Source organism: Dreissena polymorpha, chromosome 9, assembly GCF_020536995.1.
Source record: "Dreissena polymorpha isolate Duluth1 chromosome 9, UMN_Dpol_1.0, whole genome shotgun sequence".
Taxonomy (NCBI): Eukaryota; Metazoa; Mollusca; class Bivalvia; order Myida; family Dreissenidae; genus Dreissena; species Dreissena polymorpha.
The window spans coordinates 3,728,649-3,755,586 of NC_068363.1; the positions used below are offsets into that span (position 1 = coordinate 3,728,649).

Consider the following 26,938-nt stretch of genomic DNA (forward strand, 5'->3'; position numbering starts at 1 on the left):
AATGAAATACAGGGAGATAATTAAATAACTTAGGAAGATAGAGTTATGCTTCTTAGTCACTGCACTTCTCCTACTTGCCATCTGTTTATATTCTAAGTTTAAAGTAAATCCATTGAATAGATTTGGAGTTATGCTCTGGACAATGTTTCGTACGGACGCACAGACGGGACCAATTAGTTTATCTCTCCGAATGTTTTTTTCGGCACTAAATTGCACTACCTGTATTATTTCCACTTCAATATAATATATTTCGCCATGACATTCTGTTTTACTGCGTTAACGGTGTTTGTCTTTTATATAAACGCCGTGAGAAAAAAAGAAATACACAACATTTACACAATTGGTTTATTGCAATAATATTTTTTCGCTATAAAACACATATTCATTTACAAGAACAACATAAAAAGTTATTAACATAGACATTTTTATTTTAATTGCACAGCTGATTATATTGTGTACATGTGTATAATTTAAACTCCGGTTACAACAGTTAGGTGGGAAGAAGTATGCAATACATAGCAAATACGCAGTACCAATATTTTCGTAACAAAATCTTATTGTATCCTTTCATCCTAGCTTGCCTAAGCAGACTGTGCTTTGAATTTATATTAAATAAGACTTTTCAATAGGTGTACACTTATTCAAAATGAGCATCAGCAAATATAGTGCCCACACACAAAAATGGAAACATTACACTCACATGTATGCAAACGTTTGAACAAGATTGTGTAGAAAATTGATAATGCAACTAAAGAGTATATTTCTAGTAACTTATATTTTAACAGAAAAATTTGGTCTGTTTCCTTTTAAAAATGAACATGACTATTAAAAGTATAATTATTATCAAATATTTCTAAATGGAAAATACTTTTTCTAATGGGCTGAAAATGCCGTCAACCTGATAATAACTGACATTTGTGCATATATTTAATTTAAATAAAATATGATAATAGGGTGTTGAATTTTTTTAAAGAGAACTTCAAATTAAAAATATGAACACAATAATATAAATACATTATCTTAGAAAGTGTTGACTCATTTAATCTGATGACTCAGATGTTCTTCCTGTACGGTTGATGAGAACATTCTGCTAAGTCTCTGCGTGAAGCCAAGAATACAATAAGATCCACATCACCTGAAATTACATTGAACTTTGAGTATATTCCATATTGTATAATGCATATCTCTCAACATTTGAACATAAATTTTGGACCTTTGACCAATTTGCAAAGCTTTTTTTTTTCAATAAACTTTTGTCAACCGTTAAGTATAATGGTAACAGTTTGATTTAACCGGAAACACAAACATATTTTGACAACGAGATATTCTTTTTTAGTTTTATACAGACAATGCTGTAATAAATGATAATTATATTCTATGAATCTTTATATGTTTTTGTGACATGCTTTTGTTTTTGGGGGACTAATGGAAGATGTCACGACTGAACATATATATCACTTCTTCAACAAAGGGCCCTGAGGCCCTTAAGCACCCAAGTAAGTTATAGTGGAGACATGCATTTCAAGCTATTTTATGGCCTTATTTGACTTGGATGCATTATATGTGTCCTTTACCTTTGGTGTAGGCTACTGTAAATACTAGATATTGTCATTACTATAAACATTCTAACCAAGTTTCATCAAGATTGAGTCATTACTGTGGCTTCTAGAGTATTAATAAGTTTTTTTGACTAATATTCAACAAGGTGACCTAGTTTTTGGACACACCAGACACAGATTCGAACTATGCCTAGACTTTGTCAAAATAAGCATTCTGCCCTTTTTTCATCATGACTGCATCATAAATGTGGCTTCTTGAGTGGTAACTAGGTTTTTTTAAGATTTAACCTGATTACCTAGTTTTCAACACATAACCCAGATTCGCAGTCGAATAAGATTACGGTCGACTAAGATATTGCCAAGGTTACTATTTTGACCAAGTAAAAAAGATTGGATGAAAAATGTGTTCTTAATAGTGATATCCAGATAAAAATTAACAATAAACACAAGAGACATCATGACACCAGACATAAGGTGATCACAATTGCTTACCTTGAGCACTTTGTGAACAAGAGTTCTGCAGTCGAAGACATATGCCCCCCCCAAACATGGCTTTGAACTATTGACCCCAATTTCTATAGGGGTCATCTACTGTCCAAGTCCAATGCACATGGTAAGTATCCAGCCATTTTGTCAATTTGTTGACAAGTTATTGATCATAAACAATATTCACACTTATTGTGACAGTGACCTTGATCTTTGACCTAGTGACCCCAATGTCAATAGGGATCATCTACTGTCCAAGGCCAATGCACATGTGAAGTATCAAGCCAAACCGTCAATTGGTTGATGAGTTATTGATCAGAAACGATTTTTACACTTATTGTGACATGACCTTGACCGTTGACCTATTGAACCCAATTTCAATAGGGGTCATCTACTTTCCAAGGTCAATGCAGATGTGAAGTACATGTATCAAGCCAATCGGTCAATTAATTGATGGAAACGAACTGGTCTTCCGACAAACAGACAGACCGACCGACCGACATCCAGTTAAACAATATACCCCCTTTTCTTCGAAGGGGGGCATACTAAATATAATATTCTTATAGTATTTTATTTAACAAACTAATTATCATGGACAAGTATATTGCAAACATCATATGGCTTTATTATAAAGATGCTTATTGGTATCTCAGTGCTCCAGCTAGGATTTGAAAAGGGCAGGGGGGGGGGGGCTTTTTGTCAAAAGGGCACTTCAGATGCGCAGTTTTTTGTCAAAAGGGCACTTTCGACCGCGTGGGCGTTTCTGGAATGCTTCCTCTTGCATGTTAATTTATATGTTATTAATAATTGTTTGAATATATTATTCCTATTATTATTAAACAATTAAAATATAATGTCTTCAATGAGGAATAAATTAATTACAATATATTGTTATAAGAGATTTATAAATCATCATATGTAAAAAAAAAAAAAAAAAAAAAAAAAAAAATTTTTAAGGGCGGGGGGGGGGGGGGGGGCCTACAAAGGGCAGGGCGGATGTTCGGGATGGCAGGGTGGGGCGCCCTTCAAATTAGGCTTAGCTGGAGCACTGGTATCTATTGGATTATATGGAAAGGAAAAGCTTGTTGATCTCTATATTTGAAATTACACGAATAAATCATGTTCAAAACCATATACAATGGTAGATGTTAGTAAGCATGTATCCCATTTCTGCTCACATATACATTTTGACTTATTTGCAGTTCCTTAGAAAATAAAATTAAATGAAAGACACTGCTTACTAGATTCAAGTTTTTTAAACTCGTCATTTCCAGCCCATATGTACTTGCAGTCAACAAACAGCATAAAACCTGAACAGAGTGCAAGTTACTCGCAGGCTGTTCTTGTTTTATGCTGGTTGCATGTAGCCATTTTCAGTTTGCTTCTGAGGCGGAGAGGATTAACAGCTTTAAGTTTCTTAGTACTTACCACAAAGGATGAGAATGATGTCATTAGTCCTTCTTTAAGAATTTCTGAGATACCTCCATATTCCTCTTCGTCTACTTTTTGGAAACTGGTGAAGTATATGTAGGTGATGAGGACGTTAACTGCGAAAAATCTGCAGAAAAAAAAAACAACCACCAAATAACCACAGGTGTATCGATCGCAAGAAGAAAAGTCAATTATAAATATTTTTTATGATGACTTTTTATTCAATAACAACACAGTGCAAATTCATCAGCAACATTTTGCAGGTGAGAACTTGATGCATCCTTAATATTACTCTGTAATGCAAAAAGGACATAAAATACCCCAGTATATATTTTTTTGAATTTATATGACTCTTCAATGTATTAATTAGGTTAATATATTAGAAAACACAAACTTCACAAAAACAAATAATAGATCAATTGTTTACATTTTCAGTACTATAATTCATTTTAACACATTTGCATATTATCCAGTTCAATAGCAATATGCAACATCTAGAACACATTTGCCACTATAACTGTTACATGAGTGTAACCACATACATTTGAAAATACTAAAATTTGGTTTTAACTCTTGGGACTCTAAGTAGCATCCCCAGCTCTTTGATTTAGAATAGCCATAATTATGAATTATTTCATTACATTTGAAAGAACACCTAACAAGAGGGCCATGGTGGCCCTGGTTCGCTCACCTGAGTAGTACTAACGTTATGCAAGGGTTGTTAACGTTGTTTTGTGAAAAGAAAAAGGTTTGCTGTTTCGGCGGATATACACATACATATGCGTTATAAGTAGTTGTGTGTGTGTTTAAGTTTTTTTAAATAGACATTTATTACCTGTTGCGACAAAGCTACTTTTGGATAAAAGTAATATGAGTACAGTAATTTAATAATGAGCATCAGCATAAGAAAATGGAAGTACATTTTCCACAAATTGTTGTCCAGCTTTGAGATCATGAGATAAACATGTCAGCATCTTATAGGGGATGACTGTTTACAACCTGTTTAGCAAGAACACTTTAAGATACCGAAAACAACTGTATTTGTTCAAGAGATTGTGTTTATAAAATAGTTTTTGCATAATTAAATACAATATGTTGAATTGTTATCATATATCAAAGTCAGTTATAAAGAAGTAAATGAGTATGAGAATATGTACAGATACCAGAAATGTAATATTGATCTTCTTTTATAGTACAAAACATCACTTGATCTTTCTTAAATAGTTATACATGTGTGCAAATATAGAAGTAAACACACACAAGACATTGGAAAATGTATCATATCAAAACAACTATCAAACTATTTGTAATTTAAATGCACAAAAATCTGTATTTACAATATACATGTAATAATATAATACATTATTTTTGCAAAAACAACTGCAAATTGACTTTTCTTTTTAACCAAACAGTTGTTTGTGCTTCTTAAAGGATGTGATAAGTTGTTTTTTTTTACTACCAAATTGTTCACATTTTTGACAAAGTGTTTTTAAACAACCGGAACAATTTTAGGACTCGCCTTGCATTGATATTTCCAATTGAAACAACAATAAAACCTGCTTAAATCACAAATCTTTCATAATCAAACACAAACTACTGACTAACTGAAAATTGTAGGGGTAAAACATTTCAAGTTGTAATGTCTTATCTATCTTATGAATGGTTTCCATCTGACATCAACACAAAGGTCTTTGATGAAAGTGCCCAGTTAATTGGGGTCAATTTCCAGGAGTGTTACACAATTACCACCTGGCTACAATGCAAGCACAGGTATAAATGAGTTTTATAGAGAGTAGCCTAGGATAAGAGAATGAAAAGTCAAATAAGATTCATATGTAACACTTCTTGTTGTTTTATTGGTTTTACCACTATGTTAAATTTCTGCAAAGATATAGATAACAATCATAAGTAATGGCAATAATTAATTTGAGTAATGCAATAGTTATAATTAGATATTTGGGTTGTGGTTAATGTTTCTGAATCCATCACCAGTATCATCATAATCATAATCATCATCATCATCATCATCATCATCATCATCATCATCATCATCATCATCATCATCATCATCATCGTAATTGTGCATCAACATCCGCATTACAACTAGAGTGTTAACATGGTTTTAATATAGTCATATTATGAAAACTGCTGCTACCCTGGCGGCCATGTTTTTCAACAAACCGTAATCACTTTCGAACTCAGCCAAGCTATCAATACAACAAATCTTCGGACCAAGTTCCATGAAGATTGGGCTATAAATGTTACTTCTAGAGTGTTAACAAGGTTTCACTATAGCCATATAAGCAAAGCTGCCCCACCACCTGACGGCCATATTTTTCAACATACCAAAACCATTTTCAAACTCAGCCTAGCTATCATAAAAATAAATGTTCAGACCAAGTTTCATGAAGATTGGACAATAAATGTGACTCCTAGAGTGTTAACAAGGTTTAACTATAGCCATATAAGCAAAACTGCCCTGTCCCCTGGCGGCCATGTTTTTTTACCGATCCGAACCATTTTCAAACTCAATCGTCATATCCAGGAAACAAATGTTCTGACCAAATTTCATGAAGATTGGACCAAAAATGTGGCTTCTAGAGCGTTCACGTTTTCACTATATACATATAGAGAAAACTGTTTTTTCACCGATCTGGACCATTTTCGAACTCGTCCGAGATATCAATGAAACCAATGTTTTGACCAAGTTTCATGATGATTGGGCAAAAATTGTGACTTCTAGAGTGTTCACAAGGTTTCTCTATAGCCATATAAGGAGTACTGCCCCGCCCCAGGCGGCCATGTTTTTCAATGGACCGAAACCATTTTTGAACTCAACCAACATATCATTAAGACAAACATTTTGACAAAGTTACATGAAGATTGGGCATCAAATGTGACTTCTACAGTGTTCACAAGGTTTTTCTTTTTTTTGACCTAGTGACCTAGTTTTTGACCCAGTTTCGAACTCGGTCGAAGTATCATTGGGACAAATGCTCTGACCAAGTTTCATGAAGATCGGACAATAAATGTGGCCTCTTGAGTGTTCACAAGCCAAATGTTGACAACGGACGCACACCCGTCTGTAGATCTGCCGTGGAATCATATGGAATTCTATGGAAATCGTTAGATGGAATTCCGTGGAGTATTGGCACTAACTTTCCATCCGATTCCATGCAATCAATGGAAAAGTGAAAAAAAAACAGAAGGGGGACTTGATATGGGATGGAATTCCATAAAATGCTGTGGAATTCCATAGAATTCCGTGGCATTCCATATAATGCCGTGGAATTCCATAGAATGCCGTGGAATTCCATAGAATGCCGTGGAATTCCATAGAACGCCGTGGAATTCCATGGAACGCCGTGGAATTCCATGGAACGCCGTGGAATTCCATGGAATGCCGTGGAATTCCATGGAATGCCGTGGAATTCCATAGAATGCCGTGGAATTCCGTGAAAAGCTATGGAATTTAATAAAAAGCTGGAATAAAATAGAAAAAAAAACAGATTATAGATCAAAGGCATTTTATTGATTTTGAAAAACAAATGTGAATGTAACTAAAAGTTTCATCATAGAAGTTAAACAAGAACAAGATCTGGCATCAATCATTAACCACACACATGCAGTCACAGTACATATTCAAAAATGAGTGGTTTTACATTTTCATAAAGTACCAACTCTCTTAACCACAGGCATGCATGCACACATTCAAAAACACATCCATAAACATGCACGCATATACAGGTGAGAACAGAAAAACTTATAAAAGGCACAATATAAAACATAGAAGTAGAATTTTACATTTCTCTTATGACAAGTATACTTCCTTTCTCACATATGTTCATAAACACACACAATTACATGCACACACACATCACGCACAATTGTTCTAGAGTTTTTTCTCATAAATTTTAACGTTCAACAACTGTTCCTTATTAATTCTAGAACACTTTCAGTACGATTACAGAAGTTCAGTTCTAGTTGATGTGTTCCAGTACAATTCTTGAAAAGTTCCGAAGGTTAACTTCAAATATTTAAGTCTGAAACCAACTTTCTAGAAAACAAATTCCCATGCAGACAGCCAGTATTCAAGTACTGAGCATAGTTAATAATAATACATAACAAATTAACAACTGTTGTAAATTTGTTATTTATTATACTATGCTCAGTACTGTTGAACACGGACTTAATTCAATTATCCAAGTTTCAAATTCCTAAATTAAAAAAAACAACAAATAAATTAAGACAAAAAACAAACACAAAATACAATTCACAAAATAAATAACTGGTCTTTTTTATACAAGAAGTAACCAAAATAAAACATGTCACCAGCCACAGACTGCCAGGCTTAACACAGAGGCTAAAAATGTTTGTCCAAGTCTTCCACTGCCATTTTCCTTTTCTTCTGAGAATATTGAACACCAGTCACTGCCTCCGGGTCCTTTTTGGTATGAGGTACATTGTATACTGCTCACATGTGCTCTACAGAATAAAAAATCATAAAAATGTCTAAAGCAAAGAGTTATTTACATTCAAACTAAAACAAGAGATTGCAAAGCAATATGGTCCCCTACCTGTTAAACTTCACTATTTTAAGTTTGTTAAATATATTTGTTGCCATAGCAACCAGAATTCTTGCATTATAAACAACATGAAATGACGTGCAAAATGTCCTTATTGTCATCTGTTCATGTTTCAAGTTTCATGAAAAAATACTTAGAACTTTTAAAGTTATCCCAGGATCCAGAAAAGTGTAAATGACTTAGACCAATATATTGAATTCCAAAAAGACAAAATACTTTCAGGTGGTTAACATTAAATAATTTATCTAGCCCAGGGCATGACAATATTTACCATGAATTTGTGGCCCTGTAAGTCCTCTAGGTAAATGCGCTTAAAGAGCCGCTTTGCTGTTGGATTATTTCCCTGCCAAACTCTGCAGTATCTTCCATCAACTGGTCAATGGTAATTAAAGCACATAATGAAAATGTATAGGAAACGTAATTCATGAATTGTTTTAAATATTAAGTTGTTAAATGGTCTTTAGAAAGAGAACTAAAAACGAAGTGAATACATCGCAAAGCACTAAGCATAACTTAATTTGTTGGTATGATTAGTACAAATTTATTATTGCTATAATTAGAATGATGTGTTATTCTATTGGTATGAAAATGCACACTCAGATACCTAAAAACCAATTCCATTGGTTTAATTTTTTATTTACAAGCAAATACGTTGAATTGATATCCCCCGCCAACATGCTTCTGGACACATAAGTATTATATTTGACACTTAAACAAGCATTTTTTAAAGATACAAAGGGCCATAACCCCGTTTTTAACAGATGGTGTACAATTCCATTTGGCGGGCATCATCCTCTTATCCATATATATACTCGAACCAGGTTTCAATGAAATCCCCCAAAGCACTTCCAGGAGATGGCCTTGGACACACAAAAAGCATTTTTTCAAGATACAAAGGGCCATAACTCTGTTATTAACTAATGGTGTACAATGCCATTTGGCATGCATCATCCTCTTATCAATATACATACTCATACCAAGTTTCAGTGAAATCTGCCAAAGCACTTCCAAGATATGACTACGGACGGATGGAAAGACGGACAGACGGAAGGATGGAAGGACGAACAGACAACGCCAAAATAATATCCCTCCGCCTATGGCGGGGGATAATAATAAACATTAACACCATTAATGAGCATTGAGTGCTCAACATGCACAGTAAAAAACTTCCTTAGCCTGCAGTTCCATAACCTTGCATGATAAAATTCCGATACTACATTCAACGTTATTAATTTCTCCACATAGGTCTTATTACTTCCTTTTTCAACCTGCAAACTCCACTAAGTGAAAATTTGGGTGACAGCTGCTTTTAAACTAATATTTGCCATACTAAAACCTCAAATATCACATAAAAAGGTCTACAATAATGTCATAAGAAGATTAAATTTAAAGGAATATTTAGAAATAATAAAAATCACAAACCTTCAGTTGTTGTTCTATTCCTAGACAGACTGCTCAAACACTGTATGCATCACTCTTTAGCAATATTTCATGTCACTTTCCAAATGATATAAATACATAAGTATTTTAAGAAAGTGTTTTTAATGGAAAAACTAATGACTCTTCTGTTTGTTAAATGTCTTTAACTTTATTTTAACAAGTTAAACCAGTACATTGTCCACCATGTTTCATGTTTCAATCTAACAGGTAAACTTTCTGTATTTGAATTCAGCCAATTAGAAAAGGCTGTTATATCTTATAACCAATAGATTTGCAGCAAACATACCCAACATCTGATGTACAACACATGCTTGGCTTATCAGATAGATTGTTATTTGACAACCTGGACTGGCTGAGTTTGATATTGAGAAAAAAACAGTGTGTATACCACTTGGACAGGGTTAAGGAATTTAAACTTGTAGAAATTGCTTTGAAAGTAACAACTACTCCTAGTTCTGCAGAACTACTACTTTAATTACTACAGCATCAACAACACCACCACCAACAACAACAGCAACAATAACAGCAGCAACAGCAGCAACAACAACAGCAGCAACAGCAGCAGCAACAACTGCTACTACAGCAACAACTGCTACTACTGCTACTTCTATTGCTACTACTATTGCTACAGAAACTGTTAATGCTACTACTTCTACTATGACTACTACCACCACAACCTCTACTGATATAAAAAACACTACTGCTACTACATCAATTACTACAACAACAACACCTACAACAACAACAACTACTACTACTAATACAGCTACTACAACTACTACTACTACTGCTGCTGCTGCTGTCGCTACTATGAAGTCTATTTGGCTATTTGTAAGTGTAAGGTGTTCTATATGTGTTCTTATTCCCCATAAGAACTTTTGTAGAACTTACTGGTTTTTAAAGCGTTCTAGATGTGTTCTAGAACTACATTTTAAAACATTTTTAGAAATTTTTAACCATATTTTGTCCTTGAAATGTTCTAAAAATTGAAATTATTGGAACAGTTTCAGTCCTAAGCCATTTTCCACAAATGTTCTGGATTTATTCTAAAAAAACTGTTTTGGAACAATTCCAGAACATACGTTTTAGAACACAAATATGGAACAGTTCCAGAACTGTTCCAATTTCTAGAACAAATTTATAATTATCTTAATTGCATTTTCTTTTAAATACAAAATACATGATGCAAATAAATTCATACATGTATTAAACTACAAATACATTTCAGACAACCAGCGAAAATTTTCTAAGTTATTTTCCATTGATTTCCATCCAAGAAAATGTATGAGTTATTTTCCATAACGATTTCCGTTGAAAAAAATGGCTAAGTCCAACTTTCCATGGTGTTTTCCATACATTCCGTGGAAATGCATGGAATTTTAGTCAAGATTCCGTGGAATTCCATAACAGCTTCAGATGGAAAATTGGCAAGTGGATGGAATTCCATCAAATTCCATGGATTTCCATCGATTTCCGTAGAATTCCATAACATTTTCTATGGAATTCCATAGAAAAGTGCTAATGACTATGGCAGATCTACAGACGGGCAACGCACGACGGGTGATGGACAAAAGGCAATCACAATAGCTCACCATGAGCACGTTGTGCTCAGGTGAGCTAAAAACAAAGTCTGAACACTTCGAATCTCTCCAAAGTTGTATGATTTTAGAGTTCAAGAATTTTCACACAATTTTGCCACTTTTTCTTGTCTCTTGAATGCTAATTTTGCAGGAATGGCACTGACAATACTTTATGTAGGATGAAATATTTACAGAATACTGAAATAAATAGTTGTACTGCAACTTTAACTAAAGCATCCTGCAACTTTTGCAATCAACATCAATTACCCTATTTCGGACACATTCAATTGCATGTAAGTTATCTGAATTCTGTGTAACTTACAATGCCAGTCCTAGAATGCCCTTTAAGGGCAGCAAACCCCAGACAACTCCCAGCAGAACACCGAGGATCTGACGCAACCAGTAGATAACGTCCAGGAACTCATCCTGAAATTTTTTTAAAATCCACTCGTTAAAAAAGGTCTAAGGGCCGGTTTAGGCAGGGGTTTGTCTTTATATCTTCAAAGTCTTTTAACTTGCTGTCAACTCTCATAAGCCATACATGAATCATATCTAGAGGGAGAATGGCAGTAACATAATTTCATGACCAATCACCAAACAAAATATTGGGCTGGCCCAGGATGCCAAATTTGTAAACAGCACTCCACAAAAAAAAGCAAGCCAGCCTTGAGGCATCGTCTAAAATAACCAATCAACGTCTGTTGTGTTTCATACTTTTTTCTGACTCATGTTGCAGAATAACTTAAACAAAATTTCAAAGAGTGGCAATTAATTCCTCCCATAAGCCTACATAAGCAAAAACTTTGAATCCATGGTAATATTAATGTGTACTGGACACAGGAATCAGAGAAGTAAGTGATTACATAATTGTATGAAATGTGTTATTGAATACATTTTGTCTGTACTTCACTGTGATTGAAATTACCACGTCACATAAGGTCACTATAAACTACATGTAATTTGGAAAGCCCTGCACTGGTTAATTTTAAACTGAGGTTGCTCAGATTCTCAGTTTCATATAAGTGGCCTTGTAATATTTTCTTGGTCTGAAGTAATTGTATAAAATGGTTTTCTCCTTTGGTTTAACTGCTAATTATGATGACTGAGTTTGTAAAAAATATTGACTTGATATTAGTTTAAACCTATTTATTTTAGGTCCATTGCATCGAAAGCCTCAGGCTTATAGAAACGCTCTTGAGTCCGTTTCCTGGGCATATAATCAGTACTTGGTGTCTTTGGGGAAGATCTAGGGAACACGATGATAGGGTGAATACCACAACTTTTCCGCTCACCGTCGAAATTTTATACTTCTGACAAGTGCACCGTATCCTTTTGACGAAAAGTAACATTTCGGACAAAGACAAATCCGGTAAGTTGGTGACAAAATGTTATATTATAAGACACTGAAAAATGATTGCCACTTGCGAAGCACTCCACCGAATTTCTGAACCAATATGTCGTCTATTTAAAAGTTTACCAGTCGTTTTATATTTAGCATGACTTTGAACAAGTGTTTACAAAAAGTTGTGTCGCGCTCGACACCATTCGTACTTGTGAGAAAAAAGTAATAATCCGATTATTTTCGATGTTTCAGACCTGATGTGACAGACTTAAATCATTGTATATATAAAAAGAACATGCCATACGAAGCTGTTTGTTTCAATATCTGTTAAAGGTATAATTTTGGTGAAAACATGCATCACTTACATAAAAATCGATGCACCGCGCAACACTGATTATAATCACCGTATATATATTCAGTGTAACTGAAATTCGTGGCACCGCTAACTTCTGCACGTGGTTTTAAATGATAAGCTATAACAAGCCATCGTGAGCTTAATTTATTTACGATAATCTTCCATTTATCAAAGTTACATGTCCCAAATTTTATCATGAAAATGATTACATGCTTGCACCAAAAAAGGTTTGTCGGGATCGATTGTCTTGCTTTCCATTACGTGGAGGGCACATGTTTAAGTCCCATGTTTCAATTTATCTTTATTGTTGTGGTATAATACAATCATAATTGATAATTATTATTTATTGATTTCCGATTCATAATCCGTAAATGAAAAGATGTCAAGCTACGATTATAGAAAGGTATAGGCAAATGTTGGTGTAAAACTAACCGAAAGAAATAATAAATTAAGTTATCTATAGAGTGTGCATTGTGATGTTGCATTGGTTACATTTACTGAAATATGACTTTGGTGTTTTTTGCCAAAACCAACGGTATATACCAAATATGCTCTCGACTACTTAAATCAGAAAAAGGGGTTACAATTATAAAAAACAACTTTTTTGAGACTGTCTATAGAAGCGTGTGAGTGCACGTCTCCATAGATAAGACATTACAGCGCGGTTCGTTTTTACGAGATGTAAAGGGTTCGAATCATATATAGTTATTTCTGTCAAGTATTAAAATAAATAAATTGAAACCCAAATATGTTCAAAGTACACTGTAATCTTGCTTTGAAACGGTTTGTACACTTGTTTACCATCGTGATTCAGTATGAAGCCATTATTTGACATTGTTTTAATAAATATTGTGCTTTATATTTGTTAACAATTATGACCCCAAACATGAATCTTAACACTTTTCCGTGAAATAATCTTTGCACAACTCTCCAGAATTTCATGGTGTCTTCTTTGTATGTCATCATTGAGGTTATCGGTAGACCGTTCCACCTGACAGCATCCAGAAACAATAGCAGAGCAATTTTTGTCAGCGGAAACTTGTTGTCACATACCAAATTGATAAAGTTACAAAAGTCATAGCATAAATTTGCCGAGTGTAATTTTTGAAAGAAACCTGGTAATAGATGTGTCACTTTTTCAGTCATGTTTTCTAAACTGCTATTTTCAAATAATTTCTTTAATGATGATCTTGCTTTCTTGGTTTTCCGTTTGTGTGTAGCATTAACAATATTGTCATGGAAGGCTGGGCGGCACTGATCAGTTGGTGTCTCTGTGACATACGTCGAGCTGGTACATGTACATGCCGGTTGACGGTCGCCTGGAGATGCGCTGGTATCATATTCAGCACCGGGAGGAAAAAGGCTCCGTTTCTTGTTTTTTGGTTTGTTTAAACATACATTGGAACGTCTCTTCCATCTGAAAGAAAAAATATCAGAATAAAGCGGTGCCAAAAAATCACAAAGATGCGGTGCCTTTACGGACAGTGTTGAGCGGTGTCCATATTTCTATAATGTCAGTGTTGAGCGGTGCATACTTGCTAACACGTGTAAATGTAAAAATCACAGTTATATTCAATAAAGCATGTCATAATGTGTTGTAAATTGATTCTTCTACCATAAAATACCGTTTAACAAAAAAATATTTCATTTAAAATGTTTAAAATCTGCAGAAAATACGATTTTTCGCGTCATGAAAGTCACTTCTTTCAAGACATGCTCAAATTGTTTTTAAAGTTTTGAAGTTAAAAGCGACTCAATTTTGATGCGGTAAACGGCAATTATATGTAAAGTGTATACTTCGTTCGATGGAATATCTTTTTATTATCAACTTACCTTCTATCTTGTTTTTTTTTCATTTCTGTACTCGCCAAAAAGGTTGAGGCCATGTTTTTGACAGAACGATACGGTGCGCTTGTCAAAAGTATAAAATTTCGACGGTGAGCGGAAAAATTGTGGTATTCGCCCTATCATCGTGGGGAACACTACCCGAGTGGGGATCGAACCCATGACCTCCCAATCACTAGGCGGACACCTTATCCATTACACAACAGAAAACTTAAATATTGACTTGATTAAGAGGACATTAAGAAATTCTGTGGACTGACTTGAATATACATGAGGATTTTCTGGCTTATATAATGCAAAGGGTACCAGGTCAACTTTACTAAACTCAAATAAACCGGAACACACTATGGTCAACTTGTGACATAATTATGCCAATACTGTCTATCCAACTCATACTCTTTTGAAATATACAATTTAAGACTTTACAGCATTATGAAAACAACTGAATAATGACGAGCCGAGAATAAATTCAATGTAGTTAACCAAAACATGTACACTCAGAGCTCCAGATAAGGGTCGTATTTTCGTAATTACGAATTATTTTCAAGTCTGTTACGTTTTTATTTTAAAATCTTGTCGTACCATTAAGAATTACAAAATCAAGTTACGAATATTATTATCATATCGGTTCGTATCGATTTTTATTGAGTTCTTTTCGTGTATTAAAGATCTTTTCGGTGCTTATATAAAATGGTTATCGGGTTTGTTTAACAAAGCGTATTTTTCCAATAAAAGCGGCGTGTACAGTCAATCTGTCAAAAAACAATGACGGCGCCCTGAGAGCGTCCTAAAAAACTGCAAAGCGTGCAAAAACACGCTTTTAACATATTGTACGCAAAGTGAGCCGAAGTTGAATGTTAAGAAAGACATTATAGAAAAGATCTTATACGATGTTGTATGTTCAGTTGCCGAAACAGTCGGAAAAAGCTAAAAAAAACGCGACACGACGGGTCCAAACTTAAACAAAAAAACATTGAACGAGTGGAAGGGACTATTCCTGTGGCCAATCGTTGAAAAGATTGAAGGGGAGACCAGGTTTTAATTGTGAAATATGTAAAAATTCATCGAAGGCATGCAATCTAAGCACCGTTTGGGCATATGAAGGTATTTGAAAAATAAAATTGTATAATACTGAATAGACACTGTTGAACTCGTTTAAATTAAGTTGCTAGTATGTTTATTTTGATTTTTTGCATGAAAATAACCATTATTATTTATTTAAGGTCATTTAGAAAAGTTAACAATTATTTTCCAAAACTTAGTAGTAACGTTAAGAATAAAATTTCAGAGTTAAGAATTATTTTTGAAAATCTGGTAGAAACGTTAAGAATTTCACAGAACCTTCTCTGGAGCTCTGACACTAGAATACAATTTCGGTCCCATATGGGTTTCTTGTTGACTAAAAACTCTTACAGTACTTTGTGTGTCAAGTGTAAATTGATACATAATAAAATAAGGTAAAGAAAAACACCTATTTTATCAATCATCTTGTAAAATAAAGATAAGAGTAAAAACTATAATAATCATATAAGATATTTGAAATTCTTTAATATCTATCCCGTAATCGTTCATAGTTCATAGACGACACATAGTTACTAGCAATGTTCATTACTCTTAAATTACCGGTGTGTAGCCTATCATTCGATATCTCGTCAAGCGCGAATTGCCAAGATGACGAGATTTGCATTAACTACCATTTTCTCGCGTCACGCATGGGACAAGTCGGTCCCTCTCTATTAATGTTTGTTTCTCTGCATAATCTAGGATAAAATATTCAACAACACCATATATCAGTTTCTAGTCCAATTTAATGTCTAACATAACTAATATTTCAGTTATACAAATACGTTGTGATTGCTACATGATTGTGTCTTTTCCCTTCTCGAAAAAGTGCACTAAATGCGCATTTAATGCGCATTAAATGCACATTAAATGCGCATTTAATGCGCATGTTATTGGCACCGTATTTTTTGCTTAACAAGTGCATTTTAATCTGTTAAAAAAAAACACTTTTTACTAGTGTGTTTATACATTTAATTGTATTTTTTTCCACGAAATAATACACTTAAGTGCGTTTATTATGATAATAAGTGCGCTTAAGTTTATTTTTAAGTGCATTTATACACTTGAGTGTATTTTAAGACATACAAATAATACACTTCATGGTCAAAGTAAATTTTTTAAAGCGCATTAATACACTTGAGTGCATTTCCAGTCATTCAAATAATATACATTACAGAATTAAAAGCAAATTATTTAAGCGCATTAATACACTTGAGTGCATTTCCAGTCATACAAATAATACACTTATCAGTAACTAAAGTAATCTTTCAAGTGCATTAATACACTTGAGTGTATTTTAACTCATACAAATAATACACTTCATGGAGTATTCAAAGTGAATTTTTGTAAGCGCATTAATACACTTGAGTGCATTTCCACTGATACAAATAATACACCTTACAAAATTGAAAGTGAATTTTTTTAAGCGCATTAATACACTTGAGTGCATTCCCGGTCATACAAATAATACACCTTACAATATTAAAAGTGAATTTTTAAGCGCATTTATACACTTGAGTGCATTTTCAGTCATACAAATGATACACTTTTTGAAGTGTTGGAAGTGAATTTTTTAAGCGCATTATACGCTCAAGTGTACTTTTCATCACTTCAAATTAATATGCTTAAAAATTAACCAAATTAAAAAAAAATCCCAGCATTTTGAAGTCAGCATTCATTCTTTAAATGAAAGGTTAGTGTAAACACATACATAAAAAACAAAAAGTACAATTCAATAGATAAATTCACACTTTTATTAGAATGTTAAACCTTAAAAAACAAAAACAAATGTTACATATCTACATAAAAGAGAGGATTCAAACGGGCTATTGCCTATCTGGAATTAACAATTGAAAATATCAAGCTCATACCAGTGATTTTTCTCCCCTCTGATTATCGGTAACTGATTAACAGCCAAATACAGGTGGTTTCCACTTCAAAAATATTAAAGATTTCCCCTCCTTAAGCTGAAATGTTTTCCCTATCATTTACTAGATTTTTATATATTACATTAATTCCAAATCCCTTTTTAATATGGACAAAAGCAGCACATTTAATTCAATCATATTCTGGATCCTAATATATGATAAATGAACAGTATTCATGAAATTTATATAAATCTATACCTTATTTTTAAGATCTTCCTTTTTTTGTTCATTATTGCGCTAAAACATGCCCTTCTGAGAGCCAGTACGTACAGGTTGTTTTGAATTTCCAAAGAAAATCACTGCATACATGCTGACAATATTTAGCAGCTTAGCCCCTGTCACTATATTTGTTGTTATACACTGTTCCTTACAAAGAATGCATTCATAAACAACCCTTTATAGAGCACTTCACCAGCTGCATGATCAGGTCTGAATACTACTGTCATGGTCTGCGAGGCGCTTCTCGTGCATGATCTCATTTGAGATCAGGTCCTGAAAGATATTTTATAATGTAAGTGTTAAATATTGCTGTTATGGTAATCTTGTTCAACAGTTGCTATAAATATCATAAATTTAAATCAAAACAAGTTTGTTGGCTTGTTTTTTTTTGTTTGTTTATTTTTGTAATTTTAATCTCGTGATCACATGTGACTTAACGCTTTTCATAAATAATTTAAAGAAATTACGTTTGATAGAAAATACTGTTAATAAATGTGCTAATATATGTGGTCTCCTTTGGCTGTGTGGACTGGTCAGAAGTGTGACGTCTTTGAATTGCAATAACCTTTATTATATAGTTTTACCTCTCAACAAATCCATCTTTTCTTGGTCAAGGACAAGCTATAGGGCACGGTTTCCCACTCCTGTTCCCCTCAAGTTGGCCTGGTATACATTTCCATACATCAGGTAGTCCCCTTTCTGCTCCCTTTTTTGGCAAGCGATGATACACATTCTGTCCAATGGATCTTCCGATCAATGTAAATTTCACCTTGAGGTTTAACCTTCAAATATAAAATATTAAAGTTCTGATTAAATATGGGGGAAAGAAATCTGTTCATTAATGACAAGAAATAGGTATAAATAAATTTTAAGATGACAATAACCATAAAATACAGCCATAATAATTCAAATTGTGTTTTTTTCCTTAAAATTGCATTACATTTACTCATCCAGTTACATTTCCCAGTGACAATACATAAATATGATAATGATCATAATTAATTTAATTAAAAAGAGATGCAGAAATGAAAATACAAACCTGTTACAGCTGTTCTTCAGCATTCCAAAAAAACAAAAACGGCAGTTGTTGATCACTTTAACCACCCACTTTGAATCTTCTTTGCAACAAACTTATTGTTGATTTACACATTGTAGTAAATACACATTGTTTTCATCACACAATAGTTCATGTGCTGAAAGAATTTCAAGACATTTGACACTAGAATTAATGTTGCTGAATTATACCTAAAAATTTAGCTCAATTTAAGTTGCTGAAACCAAATTGTTTACAAAAATAACTTCCTGTGCTCCAAATAACTTGCTGTGCTCCAACCAATCAAAAGTGGTTTGTTTTCAAATAGATGGTCCCAGAACCAATCAAAATTCTATAAACACCCCTTTGTTTTGGCTAGATGGAGCACTGATAGGGATTAGTGTTTATGATGCTAATTGATCTCTTATCTGATCCTGATCTTATCTGATATTTATTGAATAATACACAGCACACTTAGCATATTATATTTAATTGTGAATATTTCAATATAACATACTGAATGGTGTTAGGAAATAAATATAATATTATAAATATTATTTAAATTGTCTTTTAAAATGTATATTAATAGTCAATGTGGTAGACATTAATTGAATTGGGGTTAAACATCAGTGTAAGAAAGTTCAAATACTTGTTTTTTATGTTGTGAAGATATAATTGATTCTGGCAAGCCCACATAATTTTTTTGACACTTTCAATATTTTTAATTATTTACCCACAGCCTGATTTAGTTGTACTTTTCCCTTTAAAAGCTGCTCTACTGATTCACATATTTTATGAGCAGACAAATTGTAATAATAAGACCATAAACATTATGTGAAGATAAAAAGAATTCAGTACAATCCTCCTATTAAACACTATATCTCTGTCCTTTAACTTCAGTTATCTGCTATAGTGTTGCTCTTTTTTATGAAGATGCACTAAAACTACACTTGTACAGAAAGAATATTTTTTTTGCAAATCAGAAGATACACTAATATGCACAAAAAATGCACTTCATTGAAAAAATGCACTTATTGCATAAAAAGATGCACTTTGTCTACAGAAGATACACTTAAAGTACAGTAAAATACACTTAAAGATAATGAAAATACAGAAAAAATGCACTTTAGTGCACTTAATTATGAAAAAAATGCAGAAAAAATACACTTTTCGGTAAAAATGCAGAAAAAATACACTTTTTAAAGCGTATTTTGTTAAAAAGTGTATTTTATTTTGAGAAGGGTTCCATCTGTCCACCTCCAGGTCTAAACGCTAACTCCTTATTTCCCTCTAACTTTTGCCCCGTGAAACTCAGTTATGAATCCCATTGGTCAGTGTTCTATACGTGCTTGTTGCTGGTTGGTTAAATTACAACTTAGGACTGGAGAGGTCACTATTCAAGTATGTACACGCTAATCAGCGTTGTGATACAAATAAATAATGCAAATACAGCCTAAGGCTTGGATTTTTGTGACGTCATACGACCGACTTTCCCAGTTGTAATCTACATGCATAGGTCATTGGGTTTATAACGTTCCATTTTATTTATATTTTCTCTCTGATAGGCGTTTCTTGTTTGATTTAATTATTTTTAATTTGTTTAGCAGTCACATAAACAACCAAGCTATGTAATATGGAATTTTTACACCCATTATTGCTGCTTCTTCCTGTATTTGCGCGATGATTATCTGAGATATTAACTCTATGATTCTACATTCCCAAATCTTTTCTATAAAGAAGGAATGTAGTTGACAATTGTTAATAGTTTTATTTGATCGTTCGTCAAAAAGTTGTAATTCTGTTACTCTTGTATCTTCAATGCAATTGAGTAATTAAATAGTAATTAAATTGAATGCGTTTTAATTCCCTTTTATTATTGTTTAATTTGAGTTACAATGCTATGACGTTAAATTTTATTTACACTTGAATGTATTATGAATATTGCTGGGCCAAGTGTGAGGTTGAGCGCTCTATAACCAGGTTTAAACCCCCAATGCTTTGCATTGACCGTTCCAAGGCGGTGACCCCAGCTTTATTCATATTTTGTGTTTATGTTGGTTTGTATTGTGTTGTATTGTGCTGTTTTGTACTGTTTGGGCAATCGGTCACTTGCCTTAAATAAAGGACCAACTAATTGTTTTTAATGAAAATTCAATACTGCTCCAGCAGCTGGAGTTTCACTTCTTTATATTGTGTCAACAGCATCGTTCCCCCTTTGTTGTTAAACATACACCAGATCCAAATATTTAATCTTTTGACCGTCATGCATACTCGCCACTGATATACTTGTCAATATTTCGTACATAAAGAAAACCAAATATTTCACCCAATTTCTCATCATTATTTGACATATCCAACAATATCAAACATAGTTTCATGATTATCTTGTTTTTACAGCTTTTAGTGAAAAATACACAGCTCCAACAGGGGATTGAGCCTAGTTCTTCTTGAATGCTCTGAGCTTTTATGAGTACATACGTACAGCTCATAGTTCTTCTTTGTAAAATTAAAATCAATGTAAAAAAATAATGTCACACATATGTCCATAAAATCGAGTTAAATCAACCTAATACATTGTTACAAACACAATACCTGTTACAATCGACATCAATTTGCGTCTACTTTGTTGAGAAATGCTCAAAACATAAAATTGATATCAAATCGTTTATGGCGGAAGTTGTTATTGTCGATTAGAGCAAAGGGAAAGAAAGGGTTACACTGCACAAATTGTTTTCACAGTGGTATCTGACGATCTGGTCTTATGGTAGCAGTTGAAATTGTATTGTGTATAACATTGTAGTTTGAATTAGGACACATTCTTATGAATGTAATTTCGCTGCGATCTGATAAGTGGCATGTTCCGTTTGTAAGTTGAATAATATCGGGCGTATGTTTGCATTGTAAACAAGTTGTTATTAAAATAAAGATACTATGTGGTGTTGGTGTAACTTTTACTATTTTACTGAGTGAATGAGGGTTGAAATGCTATGAAACACTTTCTGCACCAATTAAAATATTTATTGAACATATTCCACATTTGTTTTCGGCTATTAGGCTAGATTATTTAATATACATGTATACATAGAAAATATTGCAGACATACACACACACACACACACAAAGTATAAAGAAATGGAAAAAAGAAACACCATAAAAGAAACTAAACAAACAAAACAAGAAAGAACAAAGAAATGAATAAGCATTGTTATAAAGAAATATAAACACATACAGATAAAAGATTTACAGAAAGCGAAAACCTAAGCACAATCGAGGGACACCACACATAATCAATTGGTCACTGTCGGCTCAGGAACTACTTTAAAGTACCCCGTGTACCCTTAGGTAAACTAAATGTTCTCCGGGTACTAATAATACGTTTAAAGGCACCCGGCAATACGACGGGGTTCTTTTAGTATATTTTCCGTACACCAGAAACAGTGTAGTAAACTTTAAAGTACCTGGGGTACCATATACACACATACAGCTGATAAATTTACATATATTTCCCTGTGTGATCGTGCTTATTGAAAGCCAACATACAGCTGATAAATTTACATATATTTCCCTGTGTGATCGTGCTTATTGAAAGCGAAAGCCTAACCACGATCGAGGGACACCACACATAATTTACGCTCAATTGGTCATTGTCGGCTCAGGTACTACTTAAAAGTACCCCGAGTACTCAGAAGTATTCTACAATGTACCCAGGATAAGGAAAATACGCACCCGGTCAAACTCCGGAATACTTGTTCAAACCGGTATATATTTTCTGTACCCCACATACTTTGCAGTATATTTTTTAATTACACCGGGTACTTGAAGTAGTATCTGAGCCGACAATAACCAATCGAGCATAATTTACTATTGTTTAATTAAATCATTTTATATTTCGAGTCAGCATTGAAGACGTACATAAAGTTGAAAGGCGGTAATGCATGTGTTAATTTGTTTACCATATGAGTGTTTTGGTATATGCATGTATTGAAATACAAATTGAAATAGATGTTCCATGCTTCGACCACCGACTTATCAAAGAATCGAATCCTGAACGAGTTTTCCGGGGATGGAAGTGTGAAGATCGTGGTGGCGACTGTGGCCTTTGGATTGGGGGTAAGTTACTGGACAATTAATGATGTGACCAACTACTCGAGCTTTCTGTAAATAGATTGGCGAAACGTGTTTGTTTGATCTAGATATTACGGCATGGAGATGTGGTACATTGAATACATGAACCTTGTTGATAATCGAAGTCTCTTCATTTATCGAATTAATTATAAAGTTATTGATAAATTGATTGAGTACAGAGCGATTAAATCATGGCGTACAGGGCAATGCGTATGTATGCATTGGTGAACTTATTATGTGTCGATAACGTGGGCATTATGTTCCGTGTTGAAAATACAAATCTAACATCTTTACAGATTGACATTGCGGATGTTCGTCTAGTCGTCCACTGGGGTGCACCAAGAAATCCTTTGTCATACTGGCAGGAGGTGGGGAGGGCAGGCCGGGATGGGAAACCGTCCCTTGCAGTTGTCTATCCCTACGGTCGTTCGTTAGTGGGAGACAGTGGACTGAGAGAGACGTTTAAGAGTGTTGAGTGCTTGAGGCTGTCAGTATTAAAGACTTTGTTAACTAAAGAGATGGGTGAAAGTGAGTTATGCGTTAGGGAAGTTTGCGTTTTAAAGAATTGTTCTGTATGTGAGTGTGATCTTTGTCAGTGTTGTTCGAGGTGCTGTGCAAAATGCGGATGTGTTGGTGTGATAGGTGTTTTGGAGAGATTTTTCATTTGATAATTGTCACTGATGAGAATGTAATGATACACAGACAAGAATAACAAGCGAAGAATATATATGTATTGGCATTTCCCCAGAAATTTGGTCAGGCACAGCGGCAGGCGGTTGGTGTCGATTTCTTTATATACTTTCTAAATGTTATAAATCAAAATCCACACTACTTTGGAGCTACTAAAACACAAAATTTCATAATATTTATGTATTTGTCCTCAGTTCATTTCAGTCAAGTCATATATTATAAAATTAAATAACAACCAAAATAAACAGAAAGCAAAAAAATGATTGAAAAACATTCTGTGACCAATGGAAAATCTTGCTTCCAATTTCTTGTCGTTTATTAGATTGTATTCTGTCATGCACAGAGACTAAAGAAAAATGTGTTTTAGGTATATAGCGAATTCCGTAAATATGAAAGAAACTATATATATGTATATATTGTATCTGAATATATTAAATGTTGGTACTGTGAAGTTATAGTCGCCGTTAAGAAAATAGTGTGAACAAATTTTAAATGGTCGGGAGCAATCAAATAAGACGTTTGATTCCAATTAATTGTATTCATAACTTAAATTATGCACAACCGCAACACACATCAGCTACGGTTTATTTTTGAAGCAAGTTCTTTATACTTGTTTATTTTCTGCAATAGTCGTTAACAATTAAAATATTTAAAAGATTGCCGTGGCGTAGTGGATATGGTGTCCGCCTAGCGATCGGGAAGTCACAAGTTAAAACCTCACTGTGAGCGTTCCTTCGATCTCCCCCAAAAGACACCAAGTACTGGTTCTAGTCCCAGGAAACAGATTCGAGAGCGTTTATAAAAGCATACGGCTTTCGATGCAATCGAGCTAAAATAAATAGGTTTAAACTAATTAAAATAAAACAAACAAACAATTTGAGCATATCTTTAATTGCTCTACCTCCACATGTACCGGTAATAATAGATCATTATCAACCATTATTATGATATTACGACCATAATCGATCCCCATTAACAACCCGTAAATTGTTCATACGTGTTACCTATGCCCCTTATGCACACACTGCTGATAAGAGCGCTGATAAGAGCGTGCATGTTTTGATTGAACGTTGGCCGAATGTAGACAGCATTCGGATTAAAGCTTGCAAGCTCTTGTGAAAATGTCAAGCGCACGCATTTTAGTCCGCTGGGCTAAAATCGCCTGGGGAAATCCCTGATTATATGTATCTATACATATGAATATATGGTGTTCGAATATATGTATGAATACAAGTTACACTTTGAATGGGTTGTTTTATATAAATCATTGTTCTTAAATCATGCTCCAGTGTTTTACTTATTGTTATAATGTATAATAATGTCTATCTTAGAAGTCAATGAATTACACTCAATATCAATATTAAAGTGATAAGTCTTATGCTACTAAGAAGTGAATTTTTAATTTATGTCTTACCTTATTAAAGTATCTGATGAATAAGTCATTATCAATTGAAAGTCATACAACTTGTGTTACTTATCAGTGATTACTTTTTGTAACTTCTATAAATTCCTAGTTTTCATAATTCTTATAATCCATGCACTACACTTTTGTTATTTTTTATTTTGTTTATGGCTAAAAGCAATTGTATGCTTTAGAGCTAATAAATGTTGCTGCTGTAGATGCTGTTGTGTTATAATTCCCTTACGGCAGATCTAAGGGTCATCGTTCCTTTTGTTTCTTTTTAATGTCTGTTGTCTGAGCGCTATTCATAAACAATTAACATAAGTATTAATTAAATTTTGAACAAATTATATATAAAATTTCTGTCCATTTAAAACAAATATTTAATAATTGAAAATAACCTTTCTTAAAAACATAAATTGTATGTTCATAGAAAAGCATAGGTAAACCGTTTATTAGTACATGTTGTAAACACACCGCATGCGTTCCTTTAATTTTTCTTTTGGTTAATAAAAACTGTTCGATATGCAAACAAGTTGACATTTACATTTACGCTTGACGTGTTTTAAACTTTGATTAAAATCTTTCTTCTGCGAGCACACCACATCATGTAAGTTATCTTAATTTGCTCATTATAGATATATTGAAGATCTATTTGTGTTAATTCATGCCAGAAAATAGTTTATGTTGCTATTTTACCAATAAATCCCCGCCTGAAATCCCAGCGGGGATTTTGCTATGGTAAATTGCGTAACCAGTTGCAACTCCCAGACCCGGAGGGTCAATAGCTGGGAGTTGGATTATTGCAACTAGGATTGAGCCCAGGTCTCCAGAGTGGTAGTCAGTCACTTTAACCACGTCGCTTCAGAGCTAGCCCAACAGCAAGTCTGTTGGAAATGACCTTATTTCACTACAGTTCGTTTCTTGTTGAAAATCGAATTTTCATAATTACATAACTATTGGCCTTACTATAATGATAAAGAAAAAAATCTCGTTTTATTATAAATTATTAACGAAAAAACGATGGTAACATTAAGGACCTTACCTTGTCAGTCCATTTGGCCTCGGATGTAAACGCTCTGCTTATTGTTTCGGACACGGTGGGTGCGACAGTTTCACCTGTTTTTTCCACATTTCGTTTGCGCGTCGAGGACGACATCGTCAAAAACGACAACAAAATACGTAAAATATATACTTGGATCGTCTATTTCAACGTAAGTGATGTACTTAAGACTGATTGATAAATGTCCACGAGTCAGCTTTCGTGTCCGAAAATCGGGTAAGATTCTTCTTTTTAAAGATTATGTTAATAGGTTAGATATCACTAAATACATCGGTTGGATGGCAAACTCAAATCTGGATGAAGGTTTCATTCGCAAATATATGTGGGGGCATGGAACGATATTAAACACAACTAATAACAACCACCCATGGCCTTCTAACAAACTACGACAAAGGAAGCCAAAAAGACATAGCCATTCTCGACTTTTCGAAAGCATTCGACAACGTCCCACACGAAAAGCTCTTAAGTAAGCTGGAAATCTGGGCATCTTAATGGGGAAGGCGTTTTAACGCCAAGAAATGTTATATACTGAGCGTTAACAACCGATAATCACACATCACACTTTTATGAACTAGATAAGCACATCCTCCAACAAGTAGAAGAAAATCCACACCTAGGCGTTAACATCTCTGCCAATCTAAATTGGGACATCCGCATCAACAAAATAGTTAAAAAAGCTAATTGCACCCTAGAATTCATACTTAGAAACCTGAACTACTGCCCGATCACCTGCAGAAAAACAGCATACATAGCTCTAGTCCAATCAACACTTGAGTACAGCTCCATAGTATG

The 26,938-nt window shown here is 33.9% G+C and overlaps 1 protein-coding gene and 1 long non-coding RNA gene across 2 annotated transcripts; both read right to left on the minus strand.

Annotated features, from left to right (window-relative positions):
* Positions 1 to 331: 331 nt before the first annotated feature.
* On the minus strand, positions 332 to 26,380 carry LOC127845590 (respirasome Complex Assembly Factor 1-like). Its single transcript, XM_052376608.1, has 4 exons — positions 26,129 to 26,380; positions 11,405 to 11,508; positions 3,474 to 3,603; positions 332 to 1,135 (listed from the first exon to the last, which is right to left on the minus strand). The coding sequence occupies exons 1-4, from the start codon at positions 26,240 to 26,242 to the stop codon at positions 1,091 to 1,093; spliced, it is 393 nt and encodes a 130-aa protein (XP_052232568.1). The 5' UTR covers positions 26,243 to 26,380; the 3' UTR covers positions 332 to 1,090.
* Positions 6,977 to 9,997, minus strand: LOC127845591 (uncharacterized). Its single transcript, XR_008033275.1, has 3 exons — positions 9,485 to 9,997; positions 8,334 to 8,434; positions 6,977 to 7,961 (listed from the first exon to the last, which is right to left on the minus strand). It is a non-coding gene; the product is annotated as an uncharacterized LOC127845591 (long non-coding RNA).
* Positions 26,381 to 26,938: the final 558 nt, after the last annotated feature.

Coding starts and splice junctions, on each gene's coding strand:
- LOC127845590 (XM_052376608.1), bottom strand. CDS start 26,242: ATGTCGTCCTCGACGCGCAAACGAAATGTGGAAAAAACAGGTGAAACT. Junction 3,604..11,404: donor GGCATTCTAGGACTGGCATT/GTAAGTTACACA, acceptor TTTTTTCTGCAG/ATTTTTCGCAGTTAACGTCC. Junction 1,136..3,473: donor CATCATTCTCATCCTTTGTG/GTAAGTACTAAG, acceptor ATGTAATTTCAG/GTGATGTGGATCTTATTGTA.